Here is a 13898-nt window from a genome sequence, read left to right on the forward strand (position 1 = left end):
GAGCACGGTCATTTTTTTTTTAATTACACGAAATATATTTTAGTTCAGGCATTGCCACTTTGCAATTATAAAGAGAGACATAAAATCTATCTTCAAGAAAAATTTCAGCTCATCGGGCTTTGATTCAGGTAAGATATTCAAGTTTATAACTTTTACTCGCGGACCAAGGGCCACATACTGTACTGTTGTTACTAGAATTTCGCTCGATGATTCCACTAGAAATAACAATATTTGACATACAAACTTCGACTTAATGTAACCTATGAATCAGCTCAAGGCAGTAACTTTGTGCTTTTCTTTCCTTACTGGCGTACAGCAAAGATTTTCCATCGCAAAACGTTGAACGTCGAAGAAACAGCTGAAGAAACGGCCTGTCGGTCACTACTTCATGTATGAGGCACTATACGGTACACATACGGTACACAACGGTACTCCATACATGAAGTATATAACCGACCAATCGATAAACATGTCAGTTTGGTCTTCTTTACCTGATGCTTGCTGTTTTGTCGTGAAACCAACTTCGCTGTACGCCGGTAAAGAAGGGAAAGCACGAGGTTCCTACCATTAACTGATTCAAACGCTACATTCAGTCAAAGTCTGCGTGTCAAATATTGTTATTTGTTGTGGAATCATCAAGCGAAATTCGAACAAGAATGACCTTACGCCCGTAGAAATCGTTGAAATGTAAGTCGAGCTTCCATTTTTAAACACGATTTATTCTCTTTCAGTTGAAGTGCAATGCATTTATATCTAATCTTTGTTTATTTCTGATGGTGTTAGGTATGTCTGCGAGGCCAGTTGATGAAACTCCTCGTCCTGACGAGTCCCTCAAAATAGCTGCAAACATGAAGATCTTCGAAATTGGGCAAGTTTACACAGCTGTAAATATTTCATTAAGACGATACCAAAAGGTTTTTTTCGATAGGAACATTTTCTATTACATCTACTTTTCGGCTGCGTTGGTTTGATTGAAGTAGACCGCCTCACTTTTTCAAAAATAAAGTTTGAATCTGAGCCGTTTTCAAGTGTTTCATCAAGGTGTGTGATAGGGGTGTCGTTAATGTTTTGCTGCTAGCTTGATTCGAGCTCAATGTTCGTGAAAGTTGGTGTGATAAATTAAAAAGACATAATTTAACAGGCTGTAGTGTTTGTTTGGTACAGAAGTTGTTAGTTCTTTTTTAATTAATTTTCAAAGTTGTGGTAAATTTAAGCCTTGACAGTGGTCGTTACAAGTGCTCGTTCGGGTGAACCGAAAATCCTTAAAAACTCGAAAAAAAATTTATGATCCGGTCAAGTGAATTGTGTTTTTAGTATAAGTACATGGAAGTCTTGCAACACACTAGAAAAGAGCGAAATCTATTTAACAAGCCAGATCGGGCAGACCACTATTACAGATACAGCCTCTTAAGTCTTCGATGCAGTTCTTGTTATCAGAAGACGCATGGAACGGCTCAAGATCATGTTATGTATGCTTAGTCATAACACAAAAGTGTCGCAAAAATGTTTGTCCGAAATGTTGGGGCTGTTTAATTAAGTCTTTACTCTCGTATCTGCCCCCTTGAAAATATTTTGATTTAGTAGAATTCTACTAGTGTTTTTAATGCAAATTCTGCAATCTGATTGGCCCATTAGTGCGCAGTGGCTGGAGGTAGTCAACAAAATGGGTATGTTTTCTTGTTTTTGTAAAGTTTCGGAGGAAGATTTAGAAATGTTACTTGATTATTTTATTCTTGGGAAGTCTAAAAGAATGATAGTCACTATTACACGTTTTTAAAACGTGAAAATTTTCGAATTAACTGATAAACAAGCGCGTGATCACGGCTGCCAGAGGCAAATAATTCGTCTGCGCGCGATTTCACTACAGCGTGCAGTCTTATACTCGAGTTCATAATCTAATTGTTGAATAGTGCGGAAAAAATTACTGTTTTCTTGTGTCATTCCATTCCTAGCACATGGAAATGAACATACATTTTCTGTCTTTCCGCTAATAAAAGAAAAATACTGCTCGATGCTTGAATCTTTTTCGTTTTCAGCCATTTAGTTTATTAGCGACAAGCACAAAAAAAATGCGATCGTTTTAACAGTTAGATATGGTATTATTTAGGTTAAAATGAAAACTAATTGAAGCATGTTATTTACCCTAAGATTGCTCTCAACTCCAGCTAATACCAGTCGCCGGTTCCCTTGGAAATGACGCGAGACAAACAAAACGAAAATGTAGCAGTTTTCTACTTATTTCCAATGTGCAATTATAGGTTTTAAAAAGCGAAACGGTAAAAATAACACCTCTTAAACAATATTTTCTTTCGGCGCAGCTGTTCTAGTTGACCAGAGCTGAAAGGTTATCTTTTTTTTCATTTGATAGTCGAAATAACCACAACAGTCTTACCACACAAAACAAGATAATGAAAAAACAAAATAGACAATGCAGACCTTTTCGGAACCGTTTGTTTTTATATTGTCATGGAATAACGAATTATTACTGAGAAAAACAATTCAGTAAAAACTTTGCGCTCTGTCACTCTTTATATATTATATGTCTTAACGCACTGACTTGTAAATTAAAGCCCTGGGCTGCAAAAAGCTTTTTTCGCCCACCGTTCCTGACATTTCTGCTGCTTTTATGTTCAACCATTTTGGCTTGTGGTTTTTCGGCCCCTTGCCTGCTTAGTTTACTGTTTGCTAGTAACTGTTAACACAGCGAACTTATAGACGCTGGATAAATAAACGGCTCACCAAATTGTAGAAACGTTGAAACCATAATATTTGCCTTTACAAAAAGATAAAATATAACTGAGCAAATGAACTCACACCTGGTACAAAACAAAAACTATTTTTTACAGTATAATACAAACTTTTCCAAAGAAAGTCACGAGGTGGGATATATATACCAAAGTCACACAGCAAGAAATCAACAATACGTTCCGTTTCATTTTCCGGAAATCTGATTGGCTCACCAACCAGACTGTACGCTATTTATAAACCTGTCAAAGAATTTGGGGATAACCTTTTGCTAATAGTTTTCACAACTCTGTTTACTGAAAGCTTTGTCGGGAATAACACCAAGGGAAAACGTCGATCACAAACACTGAAAAGCCGGGTTGGACAAATTTGACCTTATGCACCCATCAGTGTTGAAGAAGAAGGTATAGCAGGGGGATTTTAACAGCAACTACTTGCCCATAGTGGGGAAATCTAACCATTCTAGTGGATAGCATTTTATCCGGCTCCAAATAATGTTGATTTTCCATCTCCTTTTTATTTATTTATTTCGATCCACTATTTCCTTCCGCCGATATTTTAAACCCTTTCTTATCAGCTTTTTTGCGCTTGGAATTCGACGTTTCCTATCAGAACATATATCAGAATATCCGGCGCAAAAATCGAGCGATGATCGGCCTTGGCTTGTCTTCTTGTAAAAAAATGTAAATGTTGTTCAAAGTGGACACGGCACTTAGCTTCGAGATAGTTAGCTTCCAGACATGCCGCTAAAACGGCGAACATTGTTAATGAACATAACATGGTTAAAAATATAAATCCCAGGAGGAAGACCAGTGAACCGAGGATATAAACTCGGGACGACCGGGAACAAATCAGCGCCCGGCCAAAACCACTAGACCTTGCTGTCTTCTTCTTAGAAGAAGAAACGGACTCGCCTCTCCCAACCTGTTCGCTTCTCTCTGAAAGTGTCCGGTCTCTTTTAAAAAAACACTTGTCTTTTCTACTGCCAAAGCCGGGATAGACCTTTTCTAAGACCGTCCTTTAAAGAGGCAGGTAAAATGGCCGTGTGAAAATTATGGAAGTTAAGAGGAAGGAGGGAAAAGTTTCTGCGATTGCATTTTTGCTGTCAGCGTTAGTTATTCCCTTCGTTTTCGATGATCTTTCAGGGAAAGTAGATTAGTAGGAATTAGTAGACTCTTCACAGCCTCTCTATTTTTCAACGCGAAAGAAACAGCGAGCCAAGCGAGCGCGAATGCGAAGCACGAGGGGGCTGGGGCGGTGATCGAGCGAAGCCTCCCGCCCACACCCCCTCGCGCCTGCCGTTTTGCGTTGTCGTCCAGTTCTCTCTCGATTCTTTCCCCGTGTTTAACGATTGAAGAAAAATACTAGAAAAAAAAGGGCTGTGAACAGTCCAAGGAATTAGGGGTGGAACCAGGAAATTCGAAAAAGGGGCCCCGTGGCAGTTGCAACGAGACAGCGGGGCATGCCCTTACAATTGTTAAGATGCTATTTCCTGCATTCTAGGAAGATTTGCGACGAAACATGTAAGGTTTAGAAATGATCACAGATTTTTACCTTTCCCCCAACCCTCAAGTGTAAATGTGCTGAAGCTTAATGGACACTGGGTCTGTAGAAAACTGAGCGCAACAAAGATCTTTTTTTTAGATTTCTGAAGACAGTGTGTTCAGTTTGTGTTCAGTTTGTGCTTCTCTTTGAAACCCACTTTGATCAAATGTTAATTTCTCCTTGCAATATCAAGATATAGACAAGAAAACAAGCGATGAGAATATAGTTTCATCAATTGTGGGTTTGTCTTGAGGAATCACCAAATTAATTCCCATCTACAAAGATCAGCGAGAGAAAGTGTAAAAAGACTAGGGTAAAGTTCTGCCTGAATTTGAATGACATTTTAAGGGTTTAAAGAAGGGATTGGAAAAAGAAAAAATTGAAACACCACCAGACAGTTGACCCCATGCAAGAGCACCCCAGGTTAACAAGGGGGCGACTGTTTGGTGCCCATCTGCTAATTTCTAACTTCAAATTCTAATTTTAAAATCATATTTAATCTTCAAAATTCCTTATTTCTCCGTAAACTTTATCAATCCTTTGAGAAAAACTACCTCCTCCTAAACATCTCCAAGAATCACCAAAAAAAATTACAAAACACCGCAAAACTTGGTTTTGCGTAATGAGCTGACGATTTTTGAATTTTTGAACGCGAACGAGTTTTTTGCATTTAACCCAAGTTAAGCAGTGGAAAACGGCCTTCAGGTGTACCCAAGCCTTAAGTACGTTGCTGTACAAAATAAAATACACCATTTTAAATAATATTTCAATTTATTGTTTGTAAAAATTATGGTGAGAAATTTGTATTCAATGAATACACTGAATTGAAAAATCTAATTCTTATTCTTTGAACATTAACATTTTCTTTATAAAACTCCCGGAGTCATACTACATTTTTCTCTGGAAATAATTCTTTACAATTGTCTTCGACCTCAAGTTGGTCACCATGGCCTCCAAACTGGCAGCATTGCGTTGCTAGGTGACGTCACTATCGGGCTTGGGCAATTTTTCGAAAGGTCGTTTCCGGTTCCGGGTCGCGTGGCGTTGCTTTGCTTGATCGTCGAGTCAGCAGTTTCTTTTGTTTGCTCCGTGGGTGATGGTGGTGGTGAAGGATAAGGTAGCCATACAATTGTCGGTTGGGGTGCCATGGCAACCATTGGAGCTGAGACGAAAGGCGACATCGCATGCGACAGCATTGGAATGGGTTTTACGTCAGCGGTCATGCCCATGAGAAGTTGTTCTTGCGTCATACAAGGCATTTGTGGAGCTGCGACCAAATGTCTCTCGTGAGTGGTAGTGTCTTTCAGCTCTGCCGTGTGTTCAACTTGCGATCTTATGCCTAGAAAATGAAAATCATAAATTTTAGTTTCAAATGAAGATCTTTTAAAGATTTTAGCATTAAAGCCCTACTGCTTACTTACAAATTAGCGTTATTGGTTTTTATACAATTTTATACTACACACAGGAAAAAATTAATAGCATCACCCGCGAATCTTTTCTTTTCATATTTAATCTCGTAGCTTAAATGCCTTTCATCTTAGCTGTAGGATGGTATTCTTGTTCAACGTTCAAAACAACTTGAAATGTTTTTTTGACTGAAATCTACCACTCAAGAAATTTATCGGGTACCATGTCGCTTTTTTAATTTTGGATCATTGACAAAATAAGCCACTGCGTACCAACACAAACAACACGTCTAAAATTGCGAACTTTTTGCGTCTGTAACTCTCATTCTGTTTACGCGACTCGTTTCAAAGTTAGCTCAGTTACTGACGTCATGACATTCTTTCCAACTGTGATACTTTTAACAATTTGTCATTTATAGCAATTTATAAAAATCACGTGGGAACTGGTAAGCCTCACTGAACGATCACCTGGTGTGGGTGGATCAATGCTAAATGATTTCAATTTGAAAGAGGAATGTGTATAGAACAATGTATCTGACAATTCAAAAGCTATTAGCCACTGAACTTTTTGTTGACGAAATTTATGTTTTATTAAGTAGCTTAAACTAGTTGTTGGGTTTACTAACCTGCTTGAATTCTTTTTCTTGCTTGGGCTCCCTTTAAAAACTGAACAGTCATTTCTAAAATGTCCGCTTTTTCCATCTTTGAGTACCGTGAAGTCTAAATAACAACAAAGCAAAATTTTTCGTAAGTAATGATTTCAAACAGATTAAAGAAGATTATAGCTGATATATAGATGATATTCTATGAAGACAGTTCAAATTAAGGCCGGGGGAAGCTAAGATTCACGTAAGAAAAGTTGTAACGAGAGAAAACGGGAGAAGAATTCTCATTCAAGGAGCGAATTTTCTTTGTAAATGCTCCTAAAATTAAAGCGTAAATCACGGAAAGGTAAACTACGCTAGTCGTGCTTTACATGTAAATACATTAATATTAATACACTGTTACATATTATCAACTTTAAATCTCTTACCTCCAAAGTGAGTAACAAAGAGTGAGTAACTTTAAAAATACGGAATTAATACTTACATCCTTATTCAAAGCCTCCAGAACTAAGTGCTTTATTTCATCCAGGCTTCCATTAATTCTGTCACGTCTTAGTTTCTCAATCCTTGGTTTTTGAGCCTAGAATTAAAAATCCGAGAAGGAATTATTAACTTGATCGTGCGTTAAAATTTTATTTTCATAGCAAGTACCTTCTGGGATTAAAAGTTGCTGAACTGTTACAATGTGTGTCAACCTGCATACAGAAAAATGCTGATTGGGCATTTTCGATGCATTGATTTTACAACTTCTACACTAATGGCCGACATGCGCTGACGAACATTCAGCCAAGGGTATATTTTATTATCTATTAAAGCAAAATACTTGCAACAACTTTCTTTAAACATCAAAAATTTACCATTCTTAATCTTTTCTTAAAGTATAAAATTGACTTCTTTTATTTAATTGGAACAGTCGTTTTACGCAAGTTCTCAAACAATTTGACTTGTTCAGCAAAATGGTTTGATTTGTCAATAGTCCAATCAAATTTTCACATTTCTTGAAAAACTATGAAAAGATTAAAAAATTCCTTACCTTTCTGCGTTCCACGCGAATTTTGCTGACAAAATCCGTGGCATCGTGTCCGTGATACGCCATAATTACAAAATGAAGTCGAGAGCGAAGCGCGAGTTGCAATAAGACTGGTGTCTGCGAGCGACTAGCTTGCGTCTTCAAACTACATTAGCTATTTAACGTCAACAAGACCAACTCCTCCTTGCAAAAAATGCTTTCGCAGTGACTTCATTGTCAAATATTTGTAAACACTTTAGTGGAAACATAACGTTAAACAATAACCTTAATAGTTAAGGACTATCATATTAACTTAACAATAACACTACCGTGGGAACGTCCGATTCTGATTGGTTCATACTGAATAGGCACATGCCGACCGCCTGCTACAAAACCTCGAAGAAGCTAGCCGCGCGTGACGAGTGTGAGAACGCTCGTGTGATTGGCTAGTTGTTTTCAAACCTCCAGCTCGCTTAATTAGCGGCAAAACATTGCGAGTGCCGCGACTTAAAAAAGCGAGAACGCGCGTGCAAGATCAAAGCAACTTTACGTCGCCTGTGCGCGTTTTTTCACCGTAGTTTTAAAAACTCCCCGTCAGCCTTAAGCTTCGAGTTCGAGTTATTTTCTCACGGAAGTCGTGTCCGCTTACACGCATCTCGCTCCACGTGTGTTTATAAAAGGGAATTTACTTTTCTGGTTGTGATTCTAGTGACAAGCTTTTGTTATGCGCTTCACACGGGGGTACACACAACATTTAAATAACAATAGCACGTTTTATTTTCCCACGGTAAGGTCGCTCGTTTGCGCCTGTATTTGTATTTTATCTCAAACTTGAGAAAGTGAAACGAGTTCCAAGGATTCCTTCGACGCTGGTGGTACAACAAATGGGATAATTACGCGTCATTTGTAGACATGTTTTTATTCTCTTTTTACTTTCGAAAACAATTCCTCAGAGAGTTCTGTCGAAAACAATCCATCAGAGATTAAGGAAATGCCTAAGATGATTTGAAGATGTGTCATGGAAGTTAATAAAGTCTAAAACTTTTTTGTTGACGGTTTTTCGTTTTTTCATCAAAGACAGTTTGTCCCGCCAAGGCGTAAAAGAGCGTGCAAATAAAATTTCGCAAGCAAGTAGACGAAAAGTGATAAATCGAACACAAAAATGTAAGACTTTTTAAGTAGTGAAAGAAAAGATTGCAACGGGAAAACATTGTTGCATATTAAACGTGAAGTTTCCAAGCCAAGAAAAACAAGAGGAAGGAGGAGCGAAAATACACGCGGGAAAAACTGAAGAAGCCGCGTGGAAGCCGCATTTTTTTTTTCTCTCGCCGTTGGTCACACGACGGCTCGTGAGAATGTTTTATGTTATTAGTTCAGGTCCTTTATCATTTTGACTAAAAGGATGTAGCCATGGAAATTAAAACACCGTGTTAAGAACGTACAATTCAACATTTATGTGAACTCATTTTTTTGCCAAGTGTGCTTCATTAAGCTTTTATATGACCTACATTTGCCTTAAATTTCTAACATCAGTTAGACTTATCCTTCACATCCAATTTTATGTAAGTTTTATAGTTCGATTTTCTCTCGTAAACGGTCAACTACTATCTTCTTCGACCGCGAAAGCACGAAAGCGCGCACGAGGAAAAAACGTCTTAGATCCGCAAGCAGGCCGAAGTGAGGCACATGGAGTTTTTTTCAAGTTATCTCAAACTACCTTATACTTTCCGTCCAGATTGAAGGAGCAGTGATAGTTATCTCACACGCGTTTCATAGTTTGGAAGAAGTGTATTCTTAGCCTTTTGCAGACGAAAAAAAGTCTTGCATTTTGGATTCTATACTTCAACCTAGTTTCAAATTCATTCACCACTTCGCTAAGCCACAGTACAAGTGACGGTTAGTTTGCGAGTTAAAAGAACTCGAGAAAACTTTTAACCTTCACTGTACCTTCACTACAACAAGTACGTGACAGGGTTTTAATTGTTTTCCTACGTTTTTTAAACCACTAATTGCACTTTAAATGATTAGGCATAAGAATACCAAAAACAAGATTAGTTTCCATTCATCGCTTTGTTACTCGCCGTGCTAATTACGCCGACAACGGCGTCTGTTCGCGTTCCTTGTTCGCGCGATGACGTCACAATAGTCACCTATAACTAAACAAGCAAGCAACAAGAAAAATATTTGCATAAATGAAAGGAGCAGATCCCTTGAATTTTGGTATAATTTATAAATTTCTACACACTAGGTTGAATTTTCGCACTAGGAGTATTTTTAAGCTGCTAAAGTTTTGATAATGAGATTTATATGCTGGGAAGGTTAGTCAGTTTATCCGTTCGAAAATTATCCATTAATAATGCTTTTCCTTCACCGACATTCCAGCCTTTTGTGCTGAAACTTTGTGCAGTAGTACAAATTTTGACTGATCTTTCCATGTATGGCAATATTATTTCAATATTATGATCGCTTAAAACAGCAACACTCGTTCGCTTGTTTGAGTTTGGTTGTTAGTTTTTCCTAAATATAACAATATGATCATCATAAAATGTCCTCTTAAATTGTTCAAACGATTATATAACAGTATACATCGCGAAACCCTCCGTTTTAAACGCACGTTTTCGTTGTGCAGTTGCCATGTTATGACAGAAAAAATCTATGGCTTCTTAGAAATGCCCCAGAAAGTAAACTGATCGTTTGGTGATCTGCCATTTGTGCCGGGCAGGAACCAGAAAAAAAAAACGGTTTCAGTAGCAGCAACATTAAAACACTGAGCAGAGCTCTGTTTTGTTTTGAAACAGTGCTTTTCAGTTTTATCTGTTCTGATAATAGTGGTAGGCAACATTAACCACGAAAAACATTATCTTTGAAAATCTAAAGGAATTTAGTAGAAACTCAGCTGTGTTCTAATGTAAATCCGCGAATCTGATTGGTTCTCCCACTGATTTCTATTCGCCGATAGAAAACAGTCGCGCGCTCGCGTAGCTCTTTAAGCGGTAAATTTTCTTGTTTTTTGTCTTCAAAGTGCACAATATTGTAGGTTTTGGACTGCAATCCTTTAGAGTTTCTACTAAAACAATTAGACTACTCGCCCTCGTTTTCTATGAGCGATAGTCAACTCGGCTGCGCCTCGTTGACTATTTGCTCATAGAAAACTTGGGCTCGTAGTCTAATTGTTAAATATAACCTTAATTGGCGGACAAAAAATCAAGCTACGGCTATAAATATCGATTTTTTTGAAGACGCGCGGAAACAGTTTTTCAAGTTGCAATCCGTTTTAATGCGAGCCATCCGCAGCCAAAGACGCTTGTTAACAGTTTCAGTGCTCCAACATATCAATTTTTAATAAAAATAGACCATTAGTTTAAGGTTTCCTACTCGACCCAAATATTAATTTTGGCTGTTCAAAAATCTGTTAAAATTCGTCACAAAGCCCCTTTAAACATCAGTACTTTGTTCTGTTCTGTTGTTTTAAGCTCCTGTTTGTTTCACAAGTGGATGTATTATGGTTTGGCATTTGCGCCGGGTAGCGAGTAGACTGTGAATGAAAAGAAACAAGAGCGCCATTAGAATTTGCTCCGTTCTGATTGTTTTTCTTCAGTTGCCTTATACATATGGGCCCTCCGTCAGTACTGCAGTCATGATCTCGGATACCGAGAATATAGACTGAATTAATTATAAGTGAATGCACGCCCTTAATCTGGCGCTAGCTAGACTGCAAAACAGTCGTTTTTTCTCTATTGACATTGGCTACAGACATCTCGCTCTCGTTTCAAGACCGAGCGCGTTCGCAAAAGATACGACTGTTTTGCAGTCTAGGCGCTAGCGGTTGAACATAAAAACATAATTGGAAGGAAGACTTTGGCTCCCTCTTATATGAAAACAAAATTAAAACAAATGCCGATATTTTAACTTTGTAAGAATTGATTAGTATCAATGACGGAGACGAAGTCTGCATTCATGTGGGTAAAAAATAGTAAAAATAACAATTTTTAAAGATCTGACTGACATCTTGTCAGGGTACCGTGAATTTCGAAAGTTGATAGACTTCACGGTTGATAGAAAATCCCGAAAGAAAGACCCTCCGAAATTAACTAAAATGTTCTGATATTTGTTTTAGATGACCCTTAAGTGAACGCAAGTCATCGTAAGTCAACGCAGGTGCCCCTAAGTTCTGGCCAAACGGAGACGCAAATCGGGACGCAAGCTAAGCGTCTACTTGCGTCTCCGTTTGGTCAGGCCTTTATGCCTTGCAAAGGCAATATATAACTCTATTTTGATGTGTTATCAATTGTTTTCAACAAGAATTATTCTTTTTCAGCTCTCTATAAATAGAGAACATTGTTACATCTTTTAAGATAGATCGGCCGACTTATAGTATCAGTTTTTGCTAACGTAGGTAGCCACCGCAGAAAGTAAATTTATAGAAGAAAATTGATCAGTTTGTTATATTGCGATGTACAAAATTCCTTTCAAATACTGAGTGAAAACCTCGAAACAGTGTTAGTTTTGAAAGATTTATAATTAAAGCAACATAGGTGGTGGAAAAATGAGGCAATTGTGAGGGAATGTCAGAGACAAGCTAATGATAGTATTTCAGAGCGTACTTTTTCAATGTGAGCTAGTTCTCCTTAGCGGTAATAAACGGATTTTTTAATTAAAAATCATTACGAATTCGTGAAGTTATAAAAATTGAACATAATGAAGAGGAAATGTTGCAATTTGAAGACTCTTACTTTTATTCAAATACGGCATGTTCCAACTTGTTCTAGTCAAAGAACAGATTTATGAATCTCTTTGATACATGTTTCGACTTGAACGCAGATGAATAGATTTGATTAGAACTTTTCAGTTTAAACAAATACGCCCCCATTGTAAAGCAACGCTTCTTGCAGGTAGCTATAACATCTCTGTTTATCCGACCCTTCGTGCGAGCTCTAAGAAATAAGGTTTACAGGTATAGCACGGGACAATTAGAGATGAACAGATTGAAAATGCTGTTCGGATCCAGAAATTATTCCACCCGCTTTTAGACATCTGCTCATTCAAATCCAACAATGTTGAGACTCTGTTGAATGAATGAAGATACAACAACACTTTTAAAACCTATTAGGGAAGGTTTCTTATTGCATCCATAGAGGATCCATAGTTCGTGGCTTAGTCTAAGAAGTCCAGATAAGATCACGTATCTATTTCAACAGACATACAGCTGGGCCAGCTTTTATATCTTTGTTTTATTTCAATTCATTTTAAGGTTCTGAGACGCACACATCAGTTCTTTTATAGGCTTGACAAATAAGTAGAATTTTTAATAATCCATTTAGTGTTTCGATAGTTGAGAGTATCGATCGAGCAACAAACCTTTTGTTATAAGCAGCAAGTAATGTCTTGGTCTTGATTTAGCAAGTTTTTGGAAGATTTCCACGTAAGACGATTGAAAAACGAACAGCCCTAAAAACATACTGCCAAGAGCTTTCATTCGAATGGTCACACACTAGGGCTTCATTCTCAGACTTAGAAGATAGAACCACATTGTACAGCATAATAAACAGTACCACATGAAAGTACTGCTCAGTCATTGATAGCTTTCATTCCGGGGAATGGACACACACTTGGGTTTTATCCACAAACTTAGACGTTATCTTACCACTTTAAACAGTATAATAAACAATATAACATAAAAGTAGTGCTCAGTAGCTGTTACTTGAATATTGTCCATACACTAAGGTTTCATCCTCAGACTTAGAAGTTAGAAATACCTTGTTGCAGAGCAAAATTTTTATCAGTATAAATGGTGAAATAAAAAATACTGCTCATCAAACCCAGGACCACATTAATTGACTCATTTAACCGTTTTTTAATTTTCAAGAAAAGGCAGACTTATTAGAACTCTGACACTGCGGGAAATTCTAAGTTGCTGAGAAGTTTATTTCAAAGTTTAATCTTCGCTTGCTTCGCTTAATCAATGTTGTATATAAATAATTCTGAACCCTACTTGATTGTCACAAAAACTTGAATAAATGTTTAAAAAGTGGAAGCAAAGTTCTAACCTTAACCCCGTTTAGAAATAAAACTGATAAATGATCCATTAATTTCCCAAAGGTTTCATTAAACTAGGTAAAAAAAAGTGACTTCGGTGTACATTTGACATGCTCAACAAGAATCCTAGCGAGTTCTGGTGATCATCATGGGCTGCATTAGTGGCGCCGACGAGTGAGTGATTCCGCTATACAATTTTATTTTTAGTTGCCTATAAAAGCTGTATAAAAACGCCCAAATCGCCTTAAGTCGCCGAAAGCCCCTCTTAAATTGCTTCACAAACTATTTTCAGTTATCTTAATCTGCATAAAATCGCCTTAAAAGTCACCGAAAATAAGTGCGACGTTAGTTCCTTGGAGTAGGCCCAAAATCTCAGCTATTTTTTTTTTAATTTGTTTACTATGTTCTATTTGTTTTTTAACTGAGTTTAAATTTTTTTATTCTATTGGTAGTATACTTGTGGTTGAAAAAATCATGAGCTTCAGTCAATTTATATGTGAAATTAAAAAAAAGACTGATTAAATTAAAAACGGAGTAACAAAAATATACTTC

At 37.4% G+C, this 13898-nt stretch overlaps 1 protein-coding gene and 1 long non-coding RNA gene across 2 annotated transcripts; one reads left to right on the forward strand and one right to left on the reverse strand.

The window, feature by feature from the left end:
• Nucleotides 1-311: 311 nt before the first annotated feature.
• On the forward strand, nucleotides 312-1138 carry LOC144627947 (uncharacterized). The gene is made up of 2 exons (XR_013566180.1): nucleotides 312-687; nucleotides 784-1138. It is a non-coding gene; the product is annotated as an uncharacterized LOC144627947 (long non-coding RNA).
• A 3910-nt stretch (nucleotides 1139-5048) lies between these two features.
• On the reverse strand, nucleotides 5049-7523 carry LOC144667413 (transcription factor HES-7.1-A-like). The gene is made up of 4 exons (XM_078528810.1): nucleotides 7335-7523; nucleotides 6786-6881; nucleotides 6323-6416; nucleotides 5049-5629 (listed from the first exon to the last, which is right to left on the reverse strand). Exons 1-4 carry the CDS (start codon nucleotides 7395-7397, stop codon nucleotides 5232-5234), a joined length of 651 nt encoding a protein of 216 aa, XP_078384936.1. The 5' UTR covers nucleotides 7398-7523; the 3' UTR covers nucleotides 5049-5231.
• Between the last annotated feature and the right edge of the window lie 6375 nt (nucleotides 7524-13898).

This window comes from Oculina patagonica, chromosome 10 (assembly GCF_052425735.1).
Source record: "Oculina patagonica isolate OP01 chromosome 10, crgOcupat, whole genome shotgun sequence".
Classification (NCBI taxonomy): Eukaryota; Metazoa; Cnidaria; class Anthozoa; order Scleractinia; family Oculinidae; genus Oculina; species Oculina patagonica.

Bases quoted from the DNA above. Each gene is read 5' to 3' on its own strand.
- LOC144667413 (XM_078528810.1), bottom strand. From the start codon at position 7,397: ATGGCGTATCACGGACACGATGCCACGGATTTTGTCAGCAAAATTCGC. The intron at 6,882-7,334 runs GTAAGGAATTTT...TTTTAATTCTAG, and splicing joins TTCGCGTGGAACGCAGAAAG to GCTCAAAAACCAAGGATTGA. The intron at 5,630-6,322 runs GTTAGTAAACCC...TTCATTTTCTAG, and splicing joins AAGAAAAAGAATTCAAGCAG to GCATAAGATCGCAAGTTGAA.